Below are 25,524 nucleotides of genomic sequence, written 5' to 3'. Positions count from 1 at the left end.
CGATTAGTGCTAAGACATTGACATGTGACACCGTATCACGATCCAGGCTCGTCACAAAGTTTCACTAAACCATCAATGAAAGCCACTGCCGCTGCAGACGCGCGACGCGCACTGCGATGATTGCCAATTGTGCGTGCTGTATTTAAATAAATCCAGAGCCGGCATTCGTTCCGCTCGATTGGAAATGACTGAAGATGATTTTGATTTCGCCACCAGTAATTCAAATGGAGGCCGGCAGTGGGAACTCAACTCAGACCCCACAATGCAGGGTGAGGAAGTTGATGGCATAGTCGAGGGGACCACTTTGTCTTTATTCGACGACACTTCTTGATGGAGGACAACATAACGTATGGCATCGGCGAATCATCACAAACCTTGATAATCTTGCAGTTTTCTCCTAACAAATACCTATTGCGTAAAGGTATTCCTCTATGGTAAATGCTGCACACTAGAAACAAAATAAATACACTCCCTATCTAGCGAGAACAACACTAAATTGGCTAGCATTTCGGCCGCGCCTTGATCACGCGCTGTGGGCCGTCATTTCTGGGCCCGCCGGCGGCCCGGCGAACTCGGACTAATCACAGAGAGCGGTCACGACTCGGTACGAGGTCGGCCGGACCGTGGGGCGGCTGGACACTATACCACCGGCCCGCCGCCGGCGCGGGCCTCCCACCCCCGCCGCGGAGCTACCCCCGACGGCCGGTGTCGATGGATCGTGTCTACATACACTCACACACGTACTCACACAATTCTCCTAACAAATCAGCCCATTTGGTCATCACAATGGCCGAAAATATACGCGGGCGATTTAGTTCGAGGTGCGAATCACCAGTGGCCGGTCTCGCCCGGCGGCGCAGCACGCGCCACGGCGGGCACGTCTGATGGGTGATTGAGCAATGCACGTTACCTCTGGGCTGACAGGGCTGCATCGGCCGGGCGAGTCGGTGACGGCGGCGCTACCGGCCGCAGAGGGGCGCCGGGCCTCCCAGCCGCCACAAGGCCAGCTATAGCCCGAAGTCACCTCGGAATATTGCCTCTAGAATGCCCAACTATGTGTCCAACACGCTAATACACAGTCTGGTACCTAAATCTCGGCATTGACGGTTCCGAAGCGCGCGCACCCCACCAGGATGGAAGGGATGCCCACACCACCCGGGGCAAACATCCCTCCCGTGACTCCCGGCCGCGCCACAGGGGAGGGACCGCTCGGCAGTCACTGTCACGACCTAAATCACATGTCACCCGCCGACCGCGCCGGGCCGGACCCGCCCGCCCAGCGCACTCGCCTGTACAGTGGCCAGTCACTGAGCGTGGCGCCCTGTCTTCTAGCTCTGCTGCCGCGCCGTCGGCCGTCCGTCAGCCCAGCTGGAGGCACAGCTCGGACGAGTAGAGGCTGCCGGGGCCCCAGTGGACGGGCACGTGCAGCTGCAGCGGCGGCTCGTCGGCCGGCCGCGCCGCCCACGCCGCGCCACACATGCACGCGTCTTCTGGGTGTCACAAGTCGGGGAACCTGCGCGGAACACACGACAGTCGGTCAGTCAACATACTCAGCACAGACGTGGCATTGGACTGTGCACAGCTGAGCATTGGCCTTCAATACAATACATTTCAATCCAGATATCCTACAGAATAAACCATTTCTTTTCTAAAAACATCTCGATAACCAGCCTGACCAAGCATAGATGGTGACGAAAGCAGAAAGCATGACGGTGGGTTACGTTAGCGCCGCCTATAACATCATCTGTCCGCCAGCTACCCTTGCCCTCTGTGGGCCCCGACCCTGCCCGCTAGCGGCCGGCGCCCCCCTGTGTCCGCCCCGTGGAGATGACTGCTGACTACCCTCGCCCTCTGCCGGCGCGCCACCCTGCCCGCCAGTGTCCGTGGCCGGGGACTGACCGGGCCGGGTCCTCCGTGTAGTCAGCCGGCACCGCGAACAGGTGGCTCGGGTGGCTGTCGTCAAAGTAGAAGTCCTGGAAGGTGATCTGTGCCGTGATGGCTGGAATCAGCGGGATGTCTGGAACATAGCGCGGGCGGCACGGCGTTAGACCATCAGCGGGTAGCAACAAATACGTGACGTTGACAAAAAATAACATAGATATCAAATACTAATCTTGTTGGGTTTCTGGTCTCTCTCCACGCAGGGAAATAAGATAAGGCGTAATAATTGTTTACAACGTCCCATTTGAAGACGGTCAGCCACTATTAAAGCTTTCGTCAGCCGATCGGTACCATGCCGTCAGCAAAATGCGGTGGGAGGAGCTTATTTTGCCTGACAACAGCACAACTGCCGAATCGGTACAGACCTTATATAGAGTGGTATCAGGCACAGTGGCCCGCAAACAAAACCAGGCGCAGTATTATGTAAGACAAACGAAACGCAAACACACTGACACAACACAGCCTGCGGGAATTACTAAGCGAACAAAAACATTTGAGATAACCTCAAGATAGAGGGGATATTTTAGGGCAGTACCTATACGCCCACAAGACTCACCGAGCTTAACGGGGAAGCCGGGCGGCAGCTTGCACTCAACGAACTGCTTCAGCTTGCTGAAGTGTTTGAAGGGCGCTATGACGTCCAGCACATCGAGCAGCATGCTGACCGTCAGAGGGAACTCCTGGCTCTGCAGAGACACCGAACGGACCCGGTTAGACCAGGACTGGGTTCCCACCGCCAGGGTCAGAGCGAGCTACGATCAATGCAGTAAAACACAAAATGCTCTCAATAAATCGAGGAGACAATTAAAAACGGGCACGAACATGAATAGTCCACTAGTCCAATAAAAAAGCTTTTGAAGTATGCCGATCAATCTATCATAACAAACCATAGCCTGACAAACGCCATAGACTGGTAACCAATTGTCCCCGGGGCCCACCCTTTCCCGTTCGGCCGATCTCACCATGGCCAGAGTGGCGTTTTTGAAGCGTTTGCAGCTGACTTTGGAGATGATGGCTCGTCCGACGCGCGGCGGGTTGGCCGGGTCGGCGGCCAGGTACTCCTCCCAGGAGACGGGTGGAGTGCTGGGTGGGTCCAGCGAGCTGCGGTGGGGCAGCTGCCGACATCGGAACAGAGGGTCAGACCACAGGCGGCGCGGAGACATGGGCAATACATGTGCGGGAGACCGGGCGGGCAAACAAAAACAGAGAGATGAATAATCCTATTAATGCATAACAGTGGCCTTAAGTACGACCAATATATTAACAAAAGAAGCCGCCACCCTGTCCGCCCCAAACTCTGTCGATACGTCCATCGGTCCATATTCTAGCCTTGCGCATGTCCATACTAGTCTACATGTCCGTCCGTGTCAGTCCATCCGTCTGCCCCCCCCCCTCGTCCCGTCCGTCCGGTCTGCGCTCACCTCTCGGACCTCCTCGGCGTCCAGCTGGTGCGCGCTGCCGCGGGTAATGGTGTCCAGGAGCGCCTTGTTCTTCTGCAGGTCCTCGGCTGACAGGTGCTCGCGACGTTTCCTCGTCTCCAGCACCACGCCGTGTACGTCGTAAAACTCGGCCTCGTACTTACCCACCGGCTCCTGAGGGGGCGGCGAGGGACCATCGGTCGGTAATGGCGCAATGAGAGGGTATATAGACACGGTGACACTCCAGTGAGCTGAGACGGACCACGCTGATTCGACAGTGCTCGGCAACTGATAACGGCAACCGGCATGTGCATTGTGCATTATGTAATGACATTATATTTACTATATCTCACTTGATGAAGAACGCAAAATATTGGAATGATTTAAACAGAGAACTAGATAATTAATCTATTAAAAAGTTTTATACAAGAAGTTATGTTTCTCACTATAAAACGGTTTCAACTCTGTATTTCCCGTGAATTATTGAGAAATTTTGCTACTGATTTCAGAAATACGGTTTCAGATTTACAAACATCTGCGCACGTCTGTGTTCAGCGTCGCACTACACTAGGCGAGGCCAAAGGTTTAGGACAACGCCATCTATAACTGTGATGTGTATAAGCAGAACTCTCCCGCCTTATGAACCACCTCGCGCCCGGCGTCGGACGTACACACCTTTCGGTCGGAGCGGAAGAACCAGCCCTGCTGAGCGCGGCTGAACGTGATGGACTTGGTGGACATCTGCGCCGACACGATGTCGCTGCTCATCAGGATGTCAATCTCCTCCTCGATCTCCAGCTCGGTCTCCTGGCGGCGGCAGCGGCGAGCGGTCAGAAAGGGGCACAGACGTTCAAACGAGCGCACAGCGAACTGGGCATTTGTGTAAAAATGCAAGTGTCAGCAAGGCCGTTCCGTCGCTCATTACGTTGTAAAAAACACTTTAACTCCCTTGCCCACGGACCGGCCTTGCTGACACTTGCATTTTTACACATCTGTCAAATAATTATATTGAACTGGGCATTATTCTATGGTGCTTGGGTATGACTGACGCTATGCTATGTGGTTCTAATACGGCGCAATTTTTTCTACTTATTTTGACGACGCAAGAGCTACGGTGAATGGAGTGCCTTGGGAAATGAATGAACAAATAATTGATAATCAGATGAATGAAAAATCAATGAATGGAGAAATGAATGAATCAGCACACCATTCGCCGAGTGCAACGGCTGAGTAAAGCAGCATGAAACAGACACCCCCGAGCGTGACGAATCACGATAAGGCCACGACCCTCTGTTACATGATAATAACAGCGTTAGATCAGCGACAGTCGCCTGCGTAGGCAGGTGACTCAGCCGCAGCTGCGCAACTGGCTCTACACAACGAACACTACCGCACTGCACAGCTCCCCATATTCCGTCCGCCCAAACAACGCCCCAACCAGAAACAGCCCAGCGAACCACCGTAAACCCGGTCTCGCACACCGTGACCCGAGCCTCCACCCCGTGACCTGCGACTCCGTCCCGCGGGCCTCACGCCGCTCCCACCCGCAGCCCGCGGCGGCGCTCACCTCGTATCGGACGGTCTGGTAGACGCGCAGCTTGTTGTCCAGCACCGAGAGCGACTGCGACGGCGGCGAGTCGCCGTTGAACAGGAAGCTGATGTCGCCGCGCTCCCACTTGAAGTCGGCAAAGTCCACCAGCGTGGTGTCCAGTCGGATCGAGGCGCCGCGCTTGTAGATTTTGCACGTGTCCGACGGCAGGATGCGGTGAAGTAGCGGGACTGGAAACAGGCAGAGCGGCGGGTGAGTACTCAGTCAGGAACAACAGACAACTTGGGTCAACTGAGGACAGCATCGAGTTTGTAGCGTCATCATTGAGCACGCAGCATCAGTCAGGGGTATTACGAAGCATGGGTTATCAATCTACGATAACAGAAAGCTCCCTCGGTTCGGGATAACACACAGCAGGAATCATCAGCGTCAGCCATATCGTACCATCAATATGGGCCAATATACATAGAAAGCATAAATAATCACGAGAATAACGACAGATAAACCTAGGAGCCGACAGTTACCGAGCGTCACAGCGACTCACCCCAGGTTTGGAAGTCCCACTTGATTTCCATGTAGAAGTCGGGTATCTGGTGGAGGGCGGCCACCAGCGCCGGCCGACGGCGGTCCATCTGCTCCCGTGACTGGGTCTTCAGTTTCCGCAGCAGAGACGACACTGAGAAACGCGCAGAGAGGCCATCACACGGATAGCCTCAGCAGCGACGACATTGGAGAAAGCGCTAATAGATGAAACTTACAACTTACGTATTTCCGCAGCTCAGTGACGTGATTCCGATTTGTATTTGGAGCTGGATACAGCTAAGCACACTGGGACAGGGCCATTACAACTGGTGACATGTTCTTTGTTTTGTTTGTTTGTTGATTAGGGCTTTAGGGCGCGTCGACTACGGTGGTCATTTTGCGCCCATAAGGAACTACAAATAAGCATAGCACGAGCCATGGGATCCCCACGCTGATGGACAATTCGCTGACTTTCATGCTAGTGCGTCAAATCACCTGTTTGTCGGTCTCCGTAGCTGATGGCCTCAGCTAGAGGGCTCCAGCCGTGTCCGTTCCTGATTTTCACAGTGGCATTCCTCGCCAGCAGCAAGTGCACGATTTCTGTGGCATCGGTACAGTATCACAGGTCAGAGTCTCACGATTTTAGCCGTAACTCTCGTATTTAAAGGGGGCAGATGTGGGGGTCAGACGGACCACTATCGTTTTTTTTTACGGATAACTCGCGTCAATAGCAACGGATCGCGACGAAACACTAAGTACAATCGAGTTAATCAATTTTGCACCTCAACTGTCTCAACTGAAAATTGCATGATCTTGACCCAAATGACCTTTGACCAGTGATATTACCCTTGAGACATGTCAGGCCAGGAAAGCGATTCGAGGCTATTTCAGCACACATAAGCTATCCATTTCCAGCCTTTTTGTGATTACAAACATGCCAAACAATCAACTAGCATAGGTAGCAAAGGCAGCTTTCAGTTTTGAAAAACGTATGCCTTACCTTTGTGGCCCAGCATAACAGCCAGGTGTAGTGGAGTATTTCCTGCAAATCAAATAACAGCAATAAAAAGCTGCATACCAAGTAGGGAAAGTGCACACCACATAATGATAATAATAATAGGAAAATTAACAGGCTGATAAGAAATATTGAGCTTTAAAGCATATTGGTCAGAGTTGAATAATGGAAATACAAACATTTACATAAAACTTGGTGAAAAACTACACATTGCTAAGAATAATAGAAAGTTGGTAAATGCATTAACAGCATCATATCAGTACATACTGCAATATTTAAGGACCAATAAATACACATTAAGAAAAAAGGTATCAGCAAGAAGTGGTATTTGTAGACATTTTGGGAAAACAGGTAGCCCAAAAGCAGAAGTTCAACTTAATGAAAGAAAAACTTACCATGTTTATCTTTTCCATCTATGTCATGCTGCCTCAGAAGATTGGGTATTTTCTTAATTTTTCCCTTATAGACACATTCATGGAGTGGATATTCAGTTCTTGACAAGGCATCACTGCTATCTGTAGTTTCCAATGCTGGAGCTGCAGAATTGGACTGTCTGGCTGCCATCATTTTAGCATCAACTGAGGTACCATATATGATGCAGTTCACTTCAATTTATATTGGTTGGATCTGAAATAAATAAGAATATTTATTGATTATTGTAGCAATTTTGGCTCTATCTCTACCACATTAGCCATAATTGTAATAAGCTAGGTTAACCCGCGCCCGGCTGGGGGTCCTGGATTTCCACGCCCTGCTGGGGGACCCCCCCCCTTCTAACTCGGCTCCTGGGCCACGTAGCGATACGCGGCGTTCGAAAGAGCGTCAAAAATAATGAGGAATTCACTTCGGTCAATTTTTTGGTCAGGTCAAAGGTCAGGTCACCAGAGGTCATTGAAGGCAAAATTTCGTCGATTTCCACGTCGAATGTCGACAATTTCCAAGAAGCCAACGCATAACTCGGGAACCAATAGAGCTACAGCGCCGCGGAAAAGCGCATTCGATAGCCCTATTAACGCCCGTTCTGAGTAATTCACTCAGATTTGACCTAACGTCAACGATTTTGCCTGCAGGGGGCAAAAACTGCAAAAATAGCCGATTTTTTTTCGGAAAGTTTTTCTGCAATAACTTTTGACCCAAGCCTTGTACGAGCTTACTTTTACCGGCATCATGTTCCTCTCGTCAAGACGCATCGAATGACCTAAAACTTGACCTTGAAAGGTCAACTTGAAAATTTGACCTCAGGTCAAGGTCATGACCTGACCAGAAAGGGTCATGTTGCATATCAGTCGATCCGTATCGTCGAGGTGAACACATCTAAGGCGTTTTCATCGCTCTAGCATGCCTCTATCAAAAGTTATTTGCGAAAAACTGTTAGATACCATTCGTGACCTAAGATGACCTCAGGGCATAAACAGGGGTCACGGACACCATTTTCATGTTCAGTGTGTCTAAACCACTTGTAATTCAGTGTTTGGGAGTGTTTATAATGTCTTTCGTCCAAAAGAGGCGCATTTCAATTTTCTCCCATTGACTTATAATGGGGAGGTCGCAAAATTGACCTGACCTTAGGTCATCGATATCAAAATTCTGAGATATACATTTTGTACATGCTATTGCTCTTAGCAATCGCTGAAAGTTTCAAAGCCATCGGTTACTCGGTGTAGCTATGACAGACATTGAAACTTTTTATGAGGTGAGGTCACTTCAAGTGACCAGGTCCTTGAATGACCTTGGTCTGAAATTTTCACAACATGTGTAGAATTGATGTATGATAAGGTGTACCTTTTGAGATATTTGCGAAAAACCACAAGGGGGGGTGTTCAAACACCCCCCCCCCCCAGCAGGGCGCGGGTTAAGGCATGTGATAAGTCACCCATTCATGCCCTCTGATTAAATTCCTGAATGAGTTACTTGATTTTGAAAGATCAGATGTAAGTAGGTGAATCATGAATGATGATATTTATATTAGGAAATTCACCATGATTCAATGACATCATCGTTACATCACAACACGTGAGCCACACCCAGAATTCAAATATGTTTCAAAATACATGTTTATTGAAGACATTTCTAATTTCAATTTGTACCAATCAACTATCAGGCATACCAAAAGAGCAAAGAAAGTTTGCATGGCTTTAAAGTCATAGAGGGATCCTGTATGAACAAATATCATGTTTCGCTCTTTTACTTGAAAACCATTCCTTCTGAGTTAAATTTCTACACTGGAATATGACAATTTATTTATAGCAATGGCAAGAGGACCAGAGTGAAGACTGAAGAGGGTAGAGACAGGTAATGCATATAAAACGCAGTTCACACATGACCGTCAGTCTGTCGGTGTCGGGCCCGTCACCGTCGACCTGACGGCCTGCAGCCCGTCAAACGAAAGTTGAGATTTGGTAGCTCCCATTGGCTGCCATATGTTGTGACAGAAATGGCGCACCATTTTCGAGATGGACGCAGATGGGGGAAGGGGATGGGGATGGTAGAAGCCGAGATATTCTTTGAATTACAGAAATAAAAAACCACGCTTTTGCATTTTTATGTCAAATAATGCTACAATTTTATTTTGATGAAAGACACATCGGTTCGCTGACTTAAATCAGGGACCGAATCTCAAGATATCGTGCCGTAATAAACATTTTCATCTCAACAAATGGATAGAAAATGATATAAATTATCTTAAAAATGCATTTAAGCTCCATGCTCCATGATAACGTTCCTTTTCCTCATCCTCCAACACGCAGACATTCAGACCGACGGGCCCGTCACCGTCAAAAGTTGAACATTGCTGAACTTTCCAAAGCGACGGCCGTCAGGTCCGGCGCCGGTGCAGTCAGCTGTTGCCGGCCGTCAAACGCTGCCGGTTCACACATGCCCGTCGACCTGACGGCCGTCGCTCCGTCGGTTTCGGCCGTTTTGACGGTGTCGGGCCCGTCACCGTCAGACCTTACGGGCAAGTGTGAACTGCGTTTAAATCGCTCGACCAGATACGTTGTACAGATCAATCAGTGTCCTGTCAGGTGTCTACCATACCGGTCACCTGCTTTACACATATTAGTTGTCAAATATTGACATCTACATGAAAGGGAAAGAATGAAATTAAAATGAAAATTGAGATAAAAATTATGTAGCTTACAGCTATCTTCAGAACCTATCTCAATTAATTGCTTATTAACCTTCGCCCCAGTGGGGGGGGGGGGGGGGGGGGGCATATGTGTTGCGACCACCGAGTCTTACTGAGGTTTCTCTTTTCTCAGGTCTTGCACTGACAGACATGTATAAATATTAACTGTGTGTGCCTGAACTGACAAGCTGGCATGATGAGATGGCATGCTGAGACTGCTATGCTGAGACTGGCATGAACTGGGAGCGGAAACTTCGGTAACGCTTTACTTTGCATATGATCTACTTTTTCATATGTTTGCTTATCATTGGTTGTTGCCATCTTCATTTGCTCTTTGTCTGTCAATGGTCATCGCTCATTAACTTCTGTGTCATTGACTGTGTTATGTGCTGTCTCTGCTTGCAGAAACCCCACTTTGCTGCATGCGCGCAAGGCTGTGTTTTGTGCCATTCCTTCTGTTTCTATCTTTTTCCTTTGTTTGCCTTTCAATGTATCCTTCCCTTTACGTCTTTCATTTTTGTGTACAATAAAGCGTTCAACGTACAGAAGCATGTGGGAGTACAAAGACCGCTACAGTTTCGAAGTCCGTGTTGGACATTGAAGTCTCATACCTACAAGGATCGGCTCATCTCTCTGCTGCTCAGTCTATTGAATTATTGTACAAAATGGATGTCAAGTCGCTGAAAGGTGCCAGGGCTAAGAAGCTGGGAAACCTGACCAGGATCAGGAGACGTGCCTTCATCATCATCGATGCAAAGGGAAGCCGCACCCAGCTAAGTGAGCTATTGAAGGATCTGGATCAGGCCTTGGAGGCAATTCAGGAGGTGAATGAGCAGTATGTGTCATTGCTGACAGAAGACGTGGAGCTCGAATCAGCTGCAGTGTACATGAAGGATGTAGAGAAACAATATGAGGACGCTGTTAGCAGAATCGAAGAGCATTTGATCAGCCGGAAGGACGAGGCACCATCTGTGGCATCTGGCAGCCATGTCTCCAATTCCAAGTCCACGGCATCTGACAGAGCCAGGATTGCAGCAAAGGTAAAGCGTCTTGAAGCTGAGCAACTTGGACAACGGCTGGAGTTGCAAAAGCAAGAACAGGAAATACAGAGGAAACTTCAGCTACAGGCGGCAGAGGACGCCAGAGCAGCTGCTGAACTCGAGGCCCAGCTTCTGTGCGCCGCAGAGACTGGGGATGATCTTAACAGGGATCGGATGGATGACTTTGTTGGAGAACCCGCGGCTCAGCTTCCCACTGACTGTCCTGGGCTGGATCGTGGCTCTGCTGTGGAACCTGCGACACTGGGTTCAGACCTCCCCCATTGTCTCAATGTACCACGTGATCGTTCTGAACGTCCCCATCCTGATCAGTGTCCTGTTACAGCTGGTGTAGCTGACGCTGCTGTGACCAGTGCTGGTGTCAATGTACCCACTCGGAATGGGAATGAGCTTACCACTGATGGAGCCAACCAGCATCCAGGTGCTTCTCAACTACAAACCCGTGGTGTTTCAGAACCACTGCTTCACTGTGCCCTTCCCCGACTCACACTTCCGAAGTTTGATGGTAATCCGGGAGAGTGGGTGAAGTGGTTTGCGCTCTTTCGCACCCTGGTACATGATCAGGAGATGCTGACGCCCACTGAAAAGATGATTCATCTTCAGTCTGCAGTAACCGGATTGGCGCAACAGACCATAAAGGGGCTGCTGTATGATGGGAATTTGTACGGTGAGGCGATCAAGATGCTCCAGGAAAGATTCGGCAGACAGGAGGACATTGTGAGCTCAACTCTGGAGAAGGTGTTTGCATGTCCCTCTCCTTCTCTGCAGGACCCGATCAGCCTAGAAAGATTCCAGTCCACAATCCATTGCGCCATAGCTGTGTTTGAAAGTATGAAATACGATGGGGACCTGAACAGTTTTGAGAATCTGAGGCGTGTCGTGCAAAAGCTGCCTTCAGATCTCATGAAAAGGTGGAGTGAACATGTTCTGAGTCTCGAGCCTGCAAGACCCAGTCTTCTGCACCTGGATTCCTGGTTGCGCAGGCAAGTCAGGATAGCCCTGAACTATGCTGCTGTCTCGAAGCAGCCTGGCAGGCAGCCAACAGGAAGAAGTGCCAACGAGGGGAGGAAACAAGGAGGCGCCATGGAACGGACAGTCCAGCGAACGGCACTGGTGACGGAGGCTCAGCACATGTCGGGCAAGGTCTGCATCTGCTGTGAAGCTCTCCATGATGTAACAACCTGTCCCACGTTCCTCAGCAAGCCTGTGGACGAGAAAGCCATCCTTGTCTCCAAGTCCGGAGCATGCTTCTTCTGCCTGAGGAAAGGTCATGCAGTCAGACATTGTCGTTTTGCAAAACGATGTAACATCGAGGGTTGCAAGATGAAGCACCACAGGCTGCTGCATGGCAGCAAGAGGGTCGGCGTTCAGTCCAGTAGCCAGGTGCCAGGCTCTGAGCTGGACGGACAGCGAGTGGTTGCTGCCGCATCTCTGGGTGGCAAGCCTGTAACAACTCTCCTGCAGGTGGTGCAGGTCACTATTGTCGGCAAAGGTGGTAAGACCAGGAAGGTGTGTGCGCTCCTTGATCCTGGCTCTCAGACGTCCCTGGTTGCAGAGGATGTTGTTGAAGAACTTGGTCTGGAGGGAGAGCAGCAGACACTTCGGCTGCGAAACGTGGAAGGCAGTGGCTCCCAGCAGAGGACGAGGAGGTTGCAGTTGCAGCTGATCACTGACGGAGATGAAGGCTACGCAGTCGTAGTGCCGGAAGCCTTCTCAGTGAAGGAAATCAATCTGACGGTGCCTCACTTCCCAGTGAAGCACTGGCATCATGTCCAGGGCCTGAAGCTACCGGACTGCCGTGGACGGAAGGTAGAGCTCCTCTTAGGGGCTAACGTCATCGAGGCAGTTCTCCAGCTCGAGGTGAGGACAGGAAACCCAGGGGACCCTGTAGCAATCAGGACTGTCTTCGGTTGGACGCTCACCGGATCTGTGGCTGAGCTTGTTCCCAGACAGGTGCGAGATGTGATGTTGATTCATCGGGCCACTGAGGAATCGGATCTTTGTGATGCTGTGAAGGATTTCTGGGCTACTGAGTCGTTCGGCAGTATGTTTGAAGGGCAAGTGTCTCGTTCACGTGATGACATCCGAGCGCAGGCTACTCTCAACGAGATGACTAAGCTGCGAGATGGTCACTATGAGGTCGGATTGCTGTGGAAGAAAGACGGCGTGAAGATGCCTGACAACAGGAAGATGGCCGAGAGAAGACTGCAATCGTTGGAGAGGAGCCTGTCTCGTGACCCAGCAAAAGCTGCCGCTTATGAAGACGTTCTGATGGGCTATGTGACGAAGAACTACGCCCGCAAAGTGTCACCGGAGGAGCTGGCCAGGCCCAGCGAAAAGAGATGGCTGCTCCCCCATCACGCGGTAAGCAACCCGAACAAGTCGAAAGTCCGCGTAGTGTTCGACGCCGCTGCCCGCTGTGAAGGAATCTCCCTCAACGATGCCCTCATCACCGGCCCTGATCTCCTGCAAAGTCTGGTTGGTGTTCTGATCAGGTTCAGACAGGAGAGAGTGGCGCTCGTGGCCGATGTGGAAGCAATGTTCCACCAAGTGCGGGTGAGAGTGGAGGACCAGCCGGCGCTGAGCTTCTTGTGGCGGCACATGGATAGGAGCAGGCCTCCAGATACATATCAAATGATGGTCGTCATATTTGGCGCCCGATGTAGCCCGACCCTGGCCAACTACGCTCTACGAAGAACGGCGGAGGACCACAAGGAGGACACAGATGAGTCGAGAGCCACTGTTGAATCTGTCAAGCGCAACTTCTACATGGATGACCTGCTTGTTTCGGTTCCAGATGTAGAACAGGCGAGGAAGATGCGTACGAACGTGACTGAGCTGGTGGCCAAGGGCGGTTTCCGTTTGACGAAGTGGACCACGAACAAACCAGAAGCTCTCCAAGGTGTCCCAGCTGATGAAATGAGTGCATCCGGGCTCGACTTGGCGCATCTCGGCCAGGGCACCCAGCGTGCCCTAGGATGCGTCTGGAGGCCTGGTAGCGATGTTCTCGGCGTGAAGGTAACAGACATGGACGTCCCAGCTACCAAGCGTGGCGTTCTAAGAAGACTGTCTATGGTCTTCGACCCTATTGGAATCGTCTCTCCGTTTGTTCTCAGGGCCAAGCTGCTCGTCCAGCACCTCTGGAAGCTGAAGCTCGACTGGGACTGCCAGCTGAGCGGAGAAGAACTCCTGGCTTGGGAGAACTGGTTGTCGGAGATGCCTCATCTCGAGACCATCGAGATCCAGCGATGCTACGCGGCTGATGTTCCGCCGGATGGTGAAGTCACAGGTCGAGAGCTTCACATCTTTTGTGACGCATCCCAAAAGGCCTTTGGTGCAGTCGCATACCTCAGGATGTCATGTGCCGACGGCACGAACACCACCTCCTTCATCATGTCACGGACTCGTCTCGCTCCCTTGAAGCAATTGACAATTGTTCGCCTTGAGCTGCAGGCTGCTGTGTTGGGGGTGAGGCTGGCCAGCTTCGTCAAAGGAGAGCTCACGTGCAGTCTCGATGAAATCTTCCTGTGGACCGACAGCTCTGTGGTGCTGCGGTTCTTAAGAAACGAAAGTCGTCGGTTCCACACTTTCGTCGCCAACAGGATCGCAGAAATACAAGATTCATCAGAGACTGAGCAGTGGCACCATGTTCCCGGTGAGCTCAATCCAGCAGACGTTTGCTCTCGCGGGATGTCAGGCCCGGACCTCCAGACATGCTCACTGTGGTGGTCGGGCCCCGAGTTCTTGACCAAGGATCGTGAAGAATGGCCTCCGGAACGCGTCACGTCAACGCAAAGCGCAGAAGACGCAGAAATGAAGACTCCAAATGAAGCAGTATTTGCAGCACAGAGCAGCGAGGGGCCACTGGTGGATCCTTCCCGGTACTCATCGTGGGTGAAGTACAAACGCACGGTGGCTTGGGTGCTGCGATTCTGCGAGAACGCCAGGCGGAGTAAAGACAGCCGTGTAAGTGGAGCTCTTACGTCGGCTGAGGTCCAGTCAGCTGAGGTTTTCGTCCTCAGAGAGCTCCAACGGGCGGCGTACCATGCCGAACTGCAAGCTGTCGCCAGTGGATCTCGGCTGCCGAAGGACAGCACGCTTCTCCATCTCTCCCCGTATGTCGACGAGCGGGGACTGCTCCGAGCGAGGGGACGTCTCCGTAATGCCCCACTGGCTGAGACCTGTCGTCATCCTCTCCTCATCAGTAAGAACGATGACGTGATCAGACTGATCGTCACCGATGTCCACAGACGGGCACTGCACGCAGGTCTGGAGCAGACGCTCAGTGAGCTGCGGCTTCTCTACTGGATACCCAAGGCAAGATCAGTAACAAGAAAGCTCATCTACAACTGTGCGTACTGCAGGAGGAGAAGTGCGCAGCCCCAGACTCCAATGATGGCGGACCTACCGGCGAGTCGGTTTGACATGTCTCGACCGTTTGCATGTGTTGGCCTTGACTACTGTGGCCCACTCCCCGTTCGGAAGTTCCGCAAGACCGAAAAGCGCTATGTGCTGCTTATCACCTGCCTGGCGACGCGTGCATTGCACTTGGAGCTTGTGAGTTCGATGGATACAGATGGGTTCCTCATGGCCCTCCGGCGCTTCTTTGCCCGCCGGGGGCGTCCGCGTGTCATTTGGTCAGATAATGGCACGAATCTGGTCGCAGGTGAAAAGGAGCTCAGGAGTTGTCTGGATGCGTGGAATCAGGCACAGATCACCGACGAACTTAGTCAGCGACACATCGAGTGGCGTTTTAACCCGCCCACCGCCAGCCACATGGGCGGTGTTTGGGAGAGGTTGGTGGCGATGGTCAAACGCGCTTTGCGAGTGGTGTTGGGCAACCAGTGTGTCAGTGAGGACGTACTGCACACCGCGCTGGTGGAAGTAGAATTCACCATCAACAGTCGCCCACTCACTTACGTGAGTTCGGACATCAATGACCCTGAGCCTCTCACGCCCAACCATTTCGTTCTGGGTAGCCCTCAGGCTGCCTTTCCTCCAGGGATGTTCACTGATGGTGATGCGTTGGGTCGAGGGAAATGGCGGCAATCCCAGGTTCTGGCCAACCAGCTCTGGCGCCGCTGGCAGCGTGAATACCTGCCCATGCTCATCCAGAGGAAGAAATGGGTTCATGAAGATCGCGATCTGCAAGTTGGAGATATCGTGCTCATGGTCGAGCAGGGGTCACCACGAGGATACTGGCCGCTGGCCAAGGTCACGGAAGTTTCTCCGGGAGATGATGGTCGTGTCCGGACTGTGACAGTGCAGACCTCCAGCGGATCTACCTATCGACGACCAGCGAACAAGATATGCTTTTTAGAAAGCTGCGTTCAGGGAAGAAACTGAGCAAACGGCCGTGAAAGCGAGAATGAAAGTCAAGAAGAGTGAAAGTTCTGTTGCTAGGCGCTTTTATCCTAGCCTTATTCAAGTACCGTCCTGGCCCCTGTCTTACCTGTTAAGCAGTACCTCATCCATTGGCACTGACACGATGCGCCCAGCGTGCTGCTCGATGCTCGACCTGGAGAAGGCTCGGGCTGCTGACGTACGGCATGGCCGCGTCCTGGAGCTGAGGGGTGGCGGCGTGCTGCGCTGGACCTGTGATCGGCTGTGTGCTCGGGACTGGTTCCGAGACCTGGCCCGCCGCCGACGGGGTCTCCTGAGCTCTGGCCGCTGAGCGGAGGATGCGAGACTGGGGAGAGACGGCGTCTGCCTGGCGCGGACGACTGCGTGAGCTGCTCGGACGAACGCTGAGTGGAGAGGTGTAGCGGATGATGGACTCTATAGTTTTGCGCACGGTTTCGGCGTTACGGTTCGCCGGCGCGGTGCGTCTGTACGATATCTGAGTGACTGGCCGGAGAACGGGCAGGTGATAGTGCATGGAGGCTGAGTGCTGGATACTGAAGCTGCTGTACGATATCTGCTTTTCTCTGAAATGTGCAGTGCTTGACGCGTGCGTTCGTGCGTATTTTGAGTTAATGTGTCTAGCGTAAGTTTTCGGCGGTCATTGAGCTGAACGCTGAATAATCAACGATGGTCGCTCCAGTTAGTGTTCTCCTCAGGCCTAGGATAAGCACTGGGGGGAGTGTTGCGACCACCGAGTCTTACTGAGGTTTCTCTTTTCTCAGGTCTTGCACTGACAGACATGTATAAATATTAACTGTGTGTGCCTGAACTGACAAGCTGGCATGATGAGATGGCATGCTGAGACTGCTATGCTGAGACTGGCATGAACTGGGAGCGGAAACTTCGGTAACGCTTTACTTTGCATATGATCTACTTTTTCATATGTTTGCTTATCATTGGTTGTTGCCATCTTCATTTGCTCTTTGTCTGTCAATGGTCATCGCTCATTAACTTCTGTGTCATTGACTGTGTTATGTGCTGTCTCTGCTTGCAGAAACCCCACTTTGCTGCATGCGCGCAAGGCTGTGTTTTGTGCCATTCCTTCTGTTTCTATCTTTTTCCTTTGTTTGCCTTTCAATGTATCCTTCCCTTTACGTCTTTCATTTTTGTGTACAATAAAGCGTTCAACGTACAGAAGCATGTGGGAGTACAAAGACCGCTACAATATGTTTAATGTTACCACCCTGTCGCGTTTTTTGCGTGTGAATAAAAAACCGCGGCGCGTAGCGCCGCGCCGCTTGGGGTAGCTTTTGGTACATCAATTTTGGACAATGTGTGAAATTTTTGACCCCAGGTCATGTCAGGTAAGGTCACCAGGTCAAGTTAACTGACCAAGCCTAAAAAAAGTTTGCAATCATGTCCAGCCTGCAGTGTTTGTCAGAAAGGTTTCAAACTTGGTGGGTTGCATGCTGTTATGGGCGCCTACAATTTATATATCTCGGATTTTTTATATCCGTGACCTAAGGTCAGGTCAGTGGCGAAACCTTTCCATTACAAGTCAATGGAGAAAAATGAAAATGCCTCTAGATCCGTGTGTACGCATCGGAACAGTCCAAATATTTCAGAATCACAATGATTTAGTCCACTCGTGATGACCAAGGTGTCATTTTTGCTGATAGCCTCTAGACAGGTCATCCGAGGTCACTTGAGGCTACAAACAGTTTTTTGCCAATAACTCGCGATTGGAAAGAGATAGAACGCTGGGGATGGTCTCATTGTGTTTGCCTTGTTGAGACGCATCGACTGATATGCAACATGACCTTTTCCGGTAAGGTCATGACCTTGACCTGAGGTCAAATTTTCAACTTGACCTTTCAGGGTCAAATTATAGTTCATTCGACGTGTCTCGGCGAGAGGAACACGATTCTGGCAATAGAAATGTCGTGGCTTTTTGTAGTCGAAAGTTATTGTCGAAAAACACTTTTCGTAAAAACAGCTATTTTTGGACTTTTTGCCCTCTGGAGGCCAAACCGTTGACCTGAGGTCAATATTGATGATGACCTTTTCAAAAGAAGAGTTCAAAAGCTATCGATTGCTCTTCCCTGCGTTATTCTAGCTACCATAGTTCCTGAGATAGCGGCATGTTTTCTGAAAAATATAATGACAATTGGCAAATTTTGACCTTTGATGACCTCTGGTGACCCCAATATTGCTCTAAGGTGAAAAATGACTGAAATACTTTCAAACGTACGCATTGAGAGCTATCGACTGCTTTTTACCGCGTCTTTCTAGCCCTCTTAGTTTTTGAGTTAGAGGTGGGTGGTAACATATGCCCCCCCTCACTAGGGCGAAGTTGGCTGAGACCGCCACTGGGGCGCGGGTTAAAGGAAAAGGGCCACCTTCGTGAAATATGAAGATATCGTTGTTTTTCATTTTGACATTATTATTTTTCATTTTCTTTTTAAAACTGGTGCCAGAAGTGCACAATTCGCTAAAAAGTAATTAAAACTATTTAACATATTGGTACTATGTTGATACTCTCTACGGCACCTACTGTATGATGGCATAGCGATGACGTCACACTCAAGCCAATCAGCGTTCAGAAGACAGACTCGTCGGATTGTGTCAGATAAGCTGATTGGTTAAAGCTGAGCTGGTTGGAGCTGATTGGTAAAAAACCAAAGCCTCGCCGCGGGTGGCTGTATTGTCGGATAAGAACGCATTCCTGGGATAAGGACGCATTCCTGGCGTATTTTCTTTTAAAATTGCCGATAACTACGAATGGAGGCCGAAATCGGCCGTAAGGAGGTAGACAGGATGGTTTTCGGACACGGGCTACAAGATGGCTATCTCAGTTTCAATCCCCATGTTAAAGGTGGCCCTTTTCCTTTAATAAAGTCAAAGAAAAGATAGCTGTACATCAATGAGTGTAATTTTTCAAGCAATCGAAAGTACAACAAAACAAAGAAAAAGAAGTCCACGGGTTTATTTCTATGAATAACACCTACCCACAAAAAACCCTTATTCACCTTTTCAATCACACAAAACACAAAAGAGCACCCATCGAATGGAGTAATCAAGGAACAGAGAAATCTCGGAAGTCTCCAATCTTGATGTTGAAAAAATAAAATTACGTCATCAATGATAAACGATCGTCTGCGATTTCTTCTTGTTTTGTTGCAGTGGCGGCGGAAGGTATTCTAGGATAGGGGTGCAAACGATATTGAAGCGCCCCTTCCCGCTGGGCGCCCCTTACCATATACAAGGTTGTAGTAACACAAACAGTGAAGAGACGTTTGACAATGTACCTGTTAACACGTTCAGAATTACAGTTTTTATGTAACGAGAAATAGTTAGGTACATTCCATAGCGTAAATGTAACCTTCATAATGTTCGTTTAGAAACAACCTCATCACCATATCAAGTTGGTTAGAGCTGCGAAATTTCGATCGTTAGAACCCGGTTTCTAATCGCTCCGACGCGACGCAATGATACCCGAGACTCTATGCCGAGACTAAGAGACTTCTAGTTACTGCTAACGTGAAGTGAATAGGCTGAGGTTTATGGTGGGAGTAGCAGGTTTGTGACGCCCCAGTGAAATAAATGCCGCCTTTCAACACCGATAGGAGCCCGAAATGAATGAATACAGGCAATCAACGCTGGTAGGTGTCCGGGCGTCCCAGCGAAATGAATGCATCTATTACCACCCAGGGGTGCCCCCATTTCAAACTAATACGACGGCGACGCCTCCACACCGATAGGGGCCCATCCCAGGGGAACGGAATAAATGCCGCCCCCTCATTGCCGGGCGCCCCAGGAGAATGAATGTTACACATCAACACCAATATGCCTCCCAGTGAAATGAATTATGAATGTCGCCTTTCGACGCCGGTAGGCGCCCCAGACACCGTGGATTTACTGCCGCCTTAAAACACCGATAGGCACCTCAGTGAAGCGAATGCCGGCCCCGATAAGCGCCCCGGATGAATAAATACCACCCGTCAACGCCGATAGGCGCCTCAGTGAAATTAATGCCGCCCCAATCTCCGATAGGCGCCCCAGGTGATACATGTCGCCCACCAACACCAACGGGTGCCCCATTGAAATGAATACCGCCCTTCAACACTGGCAGACGCCCCAGTGGAATGAATGCCGCCCCACAATGCCGATGGCCGTCCCTGCACTGGAAAATCAGTTTCGCCCCTATACAGGCGCCCATAGAAGTTTGCAGAGTGCTATTCCTGGTCATAATCATCTCCCCAGTAAAAAAAAAAAAAACGCAAAATACGCCCTAGCACTAGGGGTGTAACCACCCATACGGACAGTGCAATTTTACAGGCCCCAATCTCGGACCTCCCTTAACATTCATATGTTGTAAACGGCAAACCGCCCCCGATAAATGTTACACAAACTAATTTCCTCTCGCATATCGGCCATCAGGCGCCCCTTTTTGTCGCATGGAGCCTGCAACGCTATAAGCCCTCATATGTTCGTGTTGGCGTTCGGAGGCTATCGCCTTCAAAGACGTCTCCATAAATGTTTCTTTTTCGTCCCACACACAGGCCCACACACTCTTTCGCATGCAGGCGCCCCTCTTCCGCATGGCGCGCTTCTTGAGTGGCTGCGCCCTCCTAGCCTTTATCGCCTGGCAAGATTATATTCGACAGGGTCGGCAGCATCTGCCTTTATTTCAGATAAGGATGCCCTCCACTCTTCAGCATATCAAAAGATACTTTTCTCACGTCATTGCCACCCTCTTCGTGTCACAAGTGCCTTTATCAGTTGCGGTGTCGCACTGCTCAGCTTTATGGCTGCCGCACCTCTTAACTTCCTGCCTCCTCTACAGATTTTCGAGGCGCCCCTTTCCATAACTTTAGGGTGCAGCTGCCCCCCTTGCCCCCCTGCTTCCGCCGCCACTGTTTTGTTGAATTTCTTTGCTGTAAAAATTAGATGGTCATATTGAAAATAAATTTTGTCAAAAGCTTTGTGAGCTATTCGTATCTTTATTTATATCTTATTATACTGATCATAGATATACACTTGCTAGTGAAACAGAAACAATGATGTCATGATTCTGCAAGTATCATAAGTCGGGGTAAAAGCCTTGGGGTAAAATGCCTATTTGAATCTTAGGCGAAACCGGCGCGGATAAAGTGTAAAAGGTGGTAAAAGTTCGGGGATGAATATTCAGGGACAAAGAGTATGGACAAAGTCACATGAAGACAGAGAATTGCGATGGATGAACAACTCTACCGTTGAGGAATGTTGCATTACCTACTCTAATTGATTCCTTCTTCCCTTCTTCGCAGAATCGCAGTAGCGGACTATGGCAGGCATGGAGCTGGAGGTAGCGCCGTTACGGAGCTTCGATGACTTCCTGGCACACTCGGCTCGCTTCCAAATTCCCAACTACCGGGAACCGGAGAAATGGACGAACCGTGTTCTGCAGAACCTGCTCTACTACCAGACCAACTACTTTGTCTCAGCGGTGATCATCTTCACCCTCGTGGGGTAAGTGCTGCAGCTATATCACCTGGCGATAAAACCAGTATAACGCTTTTTGGGGCGACTAACGGAGCGAGCGAGAGGATGGGCCTTGCACGTGCGAAATTGCGAGGCGGTACCTCCAACTGACTTGTGCACAGCACCCTACTAACCGGTCTCTAGCGATGTGCCAAATTTGAGCACAATCGGCCCAGCCGTTCTCGAGATCTGGAAGCGGCACCCTGCACGTGCGCACGTGCAAAGTGGGTCCCAACTGACTTGTGCACGGCACCCTACTAACCGGTCCCTAACCGTGTACCAAATTTGAGCGCAATCGATCCAGCCGTTCTCGAGATCTGGAATCGACCCCTGCACGTGCGCACGTGCAGCAGCACCCCAACTGTGGCACATGCAAATGCATTGCCTAGTGGGTGCCTACTGCCTACCTACATGCCAACTTTCAGCGTAATCGGCCCAGTAGTTACCGAGACATTGCAACTATTACAAAACTGGCACCTCTAACGAACGTTTTGCACGTGGCACGTGCATAAGGGGTCACCCACATGCACCGGGAGTAGTTCAATACTTGGTAGAAGGAATTAAGCTACCCTAAAAGAATTACCGCATGTAAATCGGTCAAGTGGTTGCTGAGATATAAGCGTTGTAAAAGCGTGACCACGGCCGGCCGCTCATATAACTAAGAAATTTCCTTTATTTTACGTAAGACTCCGCTCGCTTCGCTCGCTCCGTAATTAATGGTGTGAAGTAGCGAGGAACGAGCATTGTTTTTACTTCTTCGAGGAAAAGATCAATTGATTCTTCGCGTATTTATTCTCACCTGGCGCTAAGTCTGCTATAAAGGGAGCAGATTGTACCATGCTGATTGTGCTGCATCTTATTGAAATGGTTTCGATGCTGGCTGCTGGTGACTCCTTACATAGATGTGTATTGTATATAAGTAGGTACTCTTTTATATCTCGTTTGACCCACTGTGGCTCTCGCCGTATCATACTTCGCAGTATCGATGTTTTTATACAGAATCCCGATCACTTCTGGCCGCTCACTGCACTCTATCCGTGAATAATAGGACCACTGATGTACTGCTGACCGTCCCCGCCCCAGGATGATAAGTGAACGGCAGACCATCCGCCCCAGGGTGATGGTGGATCGTTGACCGCTGTCCGTTGACCGCTGACCGCATGGGTGTACCGTTGTCGCTGACCGTCCCCACCCCAGGGTGATGCACCCGCAGCAGTTTCTGTGCGGGATGGCGGCGCTGGCCGTGCTGTTTGCCGTCTTCTACTATGTCACCAACCGGAAGGCGATGGCGTCCCGCTTCCGGCGCGACCACCCGCTGCTCAGCCTGACCATCATCCTCACCGGCGGCTACTTCATCATGGCCATGCTCGGATCCGTGCTGGTCTTCCTGCTCGGCATCTGCCTGCCGCTCTTCGGTAAATGACGGCATTCCCATACACACACATACACGCACGCATACACACACCGGTGTTTCTGCTCGGCGTCTGCCTGCCGCTGTCTGGTAAATGACGTCACACGCTAAATACACCGGTGTTTCTGCTCAGTGCTCGGGGTCTGCCTGCCGCTGTCTGGTAAATGACGTCACACGCTAAATACACCGGTGTTTTTGTTCGTCGTCTAACTGCTGCGCTTCGGCAAACGACGCCACTCCTATACTATGCATATAACACAAACGTTTACGGCACACGCTCATTTGAGAGGACGTGTATAGTATATACATCACTCATTAGGGGTTGGATGTAATTGGCTTGTCTCTTTGTTTCCGCGAAATGTGTTTCCTGTTTACGGAATCCTCGCTTAACCCGCGCGGAGCTGGGGGGATAAGTTTTACCCCCCTTGCGAATATTTGCAATATCTCAAACACGACGGCGCGCAGCGCCGCCAAACTTTCAGTACCTTTTCTTACATCAATTTGACACGTTCCCTTAAAATTTTAGGCGAAATCCTTTGGATTTTTTTTTTTTTGAGAAGATGACGTTTTAGTGACGTCATGTTCGCCATTTTCGTCTCAAAAACGGCAAAATTTCAAACGCCGCTAACATCTTCATTTTCAAGGGAATCAAGACGTAACAGAAAAAGGTTATACGTGATTCTACTTTGTCTATCAAATGGCTATCTCGGTTTTTTGATATTTTTTTATTTTGGCCCAAACTTTTTCAAAAAGCTGACTTTTTTTTGGAAAATAATTATAAAATCCAAAATTTTGCGTGTATCGGAAAAACCGGAATATATGTCAGAGAAGTGGTCCATGTGCACCTACATACCAATTTTTAGAAGAATCGGTTAAAAAATGTGGGAGTTATTCAAAATTTTATGACGTCACGACAAACAAATTTTTTGAAAAATGATTTTTTTTGGAAGTTCTTTACCTCGTACGGAAACAAAAATAGCGCCATTCGATTCGCCGTGGAAAACTGCATCAGATAGACACCTTTTAGGCCTTAACAACCAACTTCAAAATTTGACCTCACTTGACCTGACCTTGACCTGACCTCGACCTGAAATTCATCCAGATGTGGTCCATATCACCTATTGAGTGTGCCTATTGAATTCTATGAATAAAATGACCCATAAAACATGTGTCGCACATGCCCTTTTCTATATTTTGTGACCTGACCTAACCTGACCTGACCTTGACCTTGACCTCTGAATGATATTTTATGCAATGAATATTGTCTTGGTAGCCTAAGAACACGTTTTGGGCAATCAGTCTCAGTCCATGACTCCATTCTTCGGCAACTACGGTGCAAGGCCCATACTGTAGAAATTTGCAATTTGTACCCTTGACCTGACCTTGACCTTGACCTCAAACTTTAAATTAAGTACATATTTTTAGTTGTTTCGTTATGAGATCTTTCGATTGGCGTTTGAATTTTCCAAATTGGACCATTGGTTCGGGAGATAACAGCCCCCCCCCCCCAGCCCCGCGCGTTCGGCTGGAGACCCCAGCCCCGCGCGGGTTAATAGTTACGATGTTTGATGACTGTCAAAAGGCTAGTGAAGCATATGCCATTGGGGGTACTGGCACGAGACTTCATGAAGTCAAGTCATCGCATACCATCACAGATGTTGATGTGCGAAATCGTCTGGGCCTTTCTGATGGTATTTATTTCACCGAACGGAATGTCTCAGTGTTGAGTGTAGGTAGTGGCGCTTTGACGGCCGGCCACCGTCCCTCCGTCCGGCTATGCCGGCTGTGGTGGCCACCACTCCCTCCGCTGACCGGCCGTGCCCCCTCCTCCCCCCCGTCTACTCCCAGCGGTGCTGCTACACGCCTCGCTGCGACTCCGCAGCATCAGGAACAAGCTCACCAACCGCATGGAGTCGGTCGGCATGCGCCGCTCGCCGATGGGACTCTTTCTTGACGAGCTGGGGATGGAAAGCGACAAAGTTGTCATGTGAGCAGGCTCAGCGTCACCTGAGAGATGGCTTGAGGTCATGTGTGGAGTTTTGCGTCGCTTCTTGCCAGTTGGTGCTAGAGCAATTGAGACGCTTTATTGCTGAATGCGAACGCTGAAATCTGATTTGCTGCTAACTACTTGGGGGGTTGTATGTGTGCCATAATTTACCGGTTTAGGGTTATGCTATCGGGCTTATATAGCCGAGTTGAAGGACAGAGGCATGCATTTTGGTCGTATTTGTTTTATTGCGTATGAAGCTGAGTGTTTATTCCTTCTACTGTTGATTCCAAAGTCATTCCAGAAATGGCCATGATATTTTCTAGTGTGCTGTGACATATCTTATTTATATTCGCATGTGCATTGCGCGTATCGGTGATGCCAAAAGAATGTTATTTACGGTTGGCTGGCCAGTGCTCCTGTGAGCTCGCCATTGGTTCGACGGCCAGTGTTTGCGTGTGTTCGGTATGATCAGACGTTGGGACTGGTGGGCAGCTGTTTACTAGTGATGAGATGTCCAGGCGCTTGCGCTGGTCATCGGGAATAGGAATATCCTGATGTAGCCTGGTCTACCGGAGAGGAGCATGTCTGTGTAGAAGGAAGCAATACCAACTGATTTGTAAAGGCAGC

General features: G+C 50.2%; 3 protein-coding genes across 9 annotated transcripts; 2 read left to right on the top strand and 1 right to left on the bottom strand.

The window, feature by feature from the left end:
* Positions 1-292: 292 nt before the first annotated feature.
* LOC122393967 (ankyrin repeat domain-containing protein 13C-like) lies at positions 293-19,034 on the bottom strand. Of its 6 annotated transcripts, none has more exons than XM_043390479.1 (12): positions 18,982-19,034; positions 6,841-7,072; positions 6,431-6,472; positions 5,926-6,030; positions 5,453-5,584; positions 4,927-5,138; positions 4,035-4,166; positions 3,363-3,533; positions 2,904-3,056; positions 2,498-2,627; positions 1,900-2,017; positions 293-1,513 (listed from the first exon to the last, which is right to left on the bottom strand). In XM_043390479.1, the coding sequence occupies exons 2-12, from the start codon at positions 7,010-7,012 to the stop codon at positions 1,498-1,500; spliced, it is 1,383 nt and encodes a 460-aa protein (XP_043246414.1). In that variant the 5' UTR covers positions 7,013-7,072; positions 18,982-19,034; the 3' UTR covers positions 293-1,497. The 6 variants fall into 6 exon arrangements, with proteins under 6 accessions (XP_043246414.1, XP_043246413.1, XP_043246415.1 ...); XM_043390478.1 differs by having other exon boundaries at positions 19,003-19,024; XM_043390480.1 differs by lacking the exon at positions 18,982-19,034 and adding an exon at positions 18,955-18,965.
* On the top strand, positions 9,670-16,304 carry LOC122393959. Its single transcript, XM_043390466.1, has 4 exons — positions 9,670-9,829; positions 9,978-13,500; positions 13,747-13,907; positions 16,129-16,304. Exons 2-4 carry the CDS (start codon positions 10,238-10,240, stop codon positions 16,302-16,304), a joined length of 3,600 nt encoding a protein of 1,199 aa, XP_043246401.1. The 5' UTR covers positions 9,670-9,829; positions 9,978-10,237.
* LOC122393969 (PRA1 family protein 3-like) lies at positions 16,726-25,524 on the top strand. Of its 2 annotated transcripts, none has more exons than XM_043390484.1 (4): positions 16,726-16,739; positions 21,283-21,484; positions 22,694-22,911; positions 24,756-25,524. In XM_043390484.1, the coding sequence occupies exons 2-4, from the start codon at positions 21,300-21,302 to the stop codon at positions 24,896-24,898; spliced, it is 546 nt and encodes a 181-aa protein (XP_043246419.1). In that variant the 5' UTR covers positions 16,726-16,739; positions 21,283-21,299; the 3' UTR covers positions 24,899-25,524. The 2 variants fall into 2 exon arrangements, with proteins under 2 accessions (XP_043246419.1, XP_043246421.1); XM_043390486.1 differs by lacking the exon at positions 16,726-16,739 and adding an exon at positions 21,116-21,128.

This window comes from Amphibalanus amphitrite, unplaced genomic scaffold, assembly GCF_019059575.1.
Source record: "Amphibalanus amphitrite isolate SeventyFive unplaced genomic scaffold, NRLGWU_Aamphi_draft 000566F_arrow, whole genome shotgun sequence".
NCBI lineage: Eukaryota > Metazoa > Arthropoda > Thecostraca > Balanomorpha > Balanidae > Amphibalanus > Amphibalanus amphitrite.
Note: the sequence above shows the minus strand (reverse complement) of the source record. Positions and strands in the feature narration are given on the sequence as shown.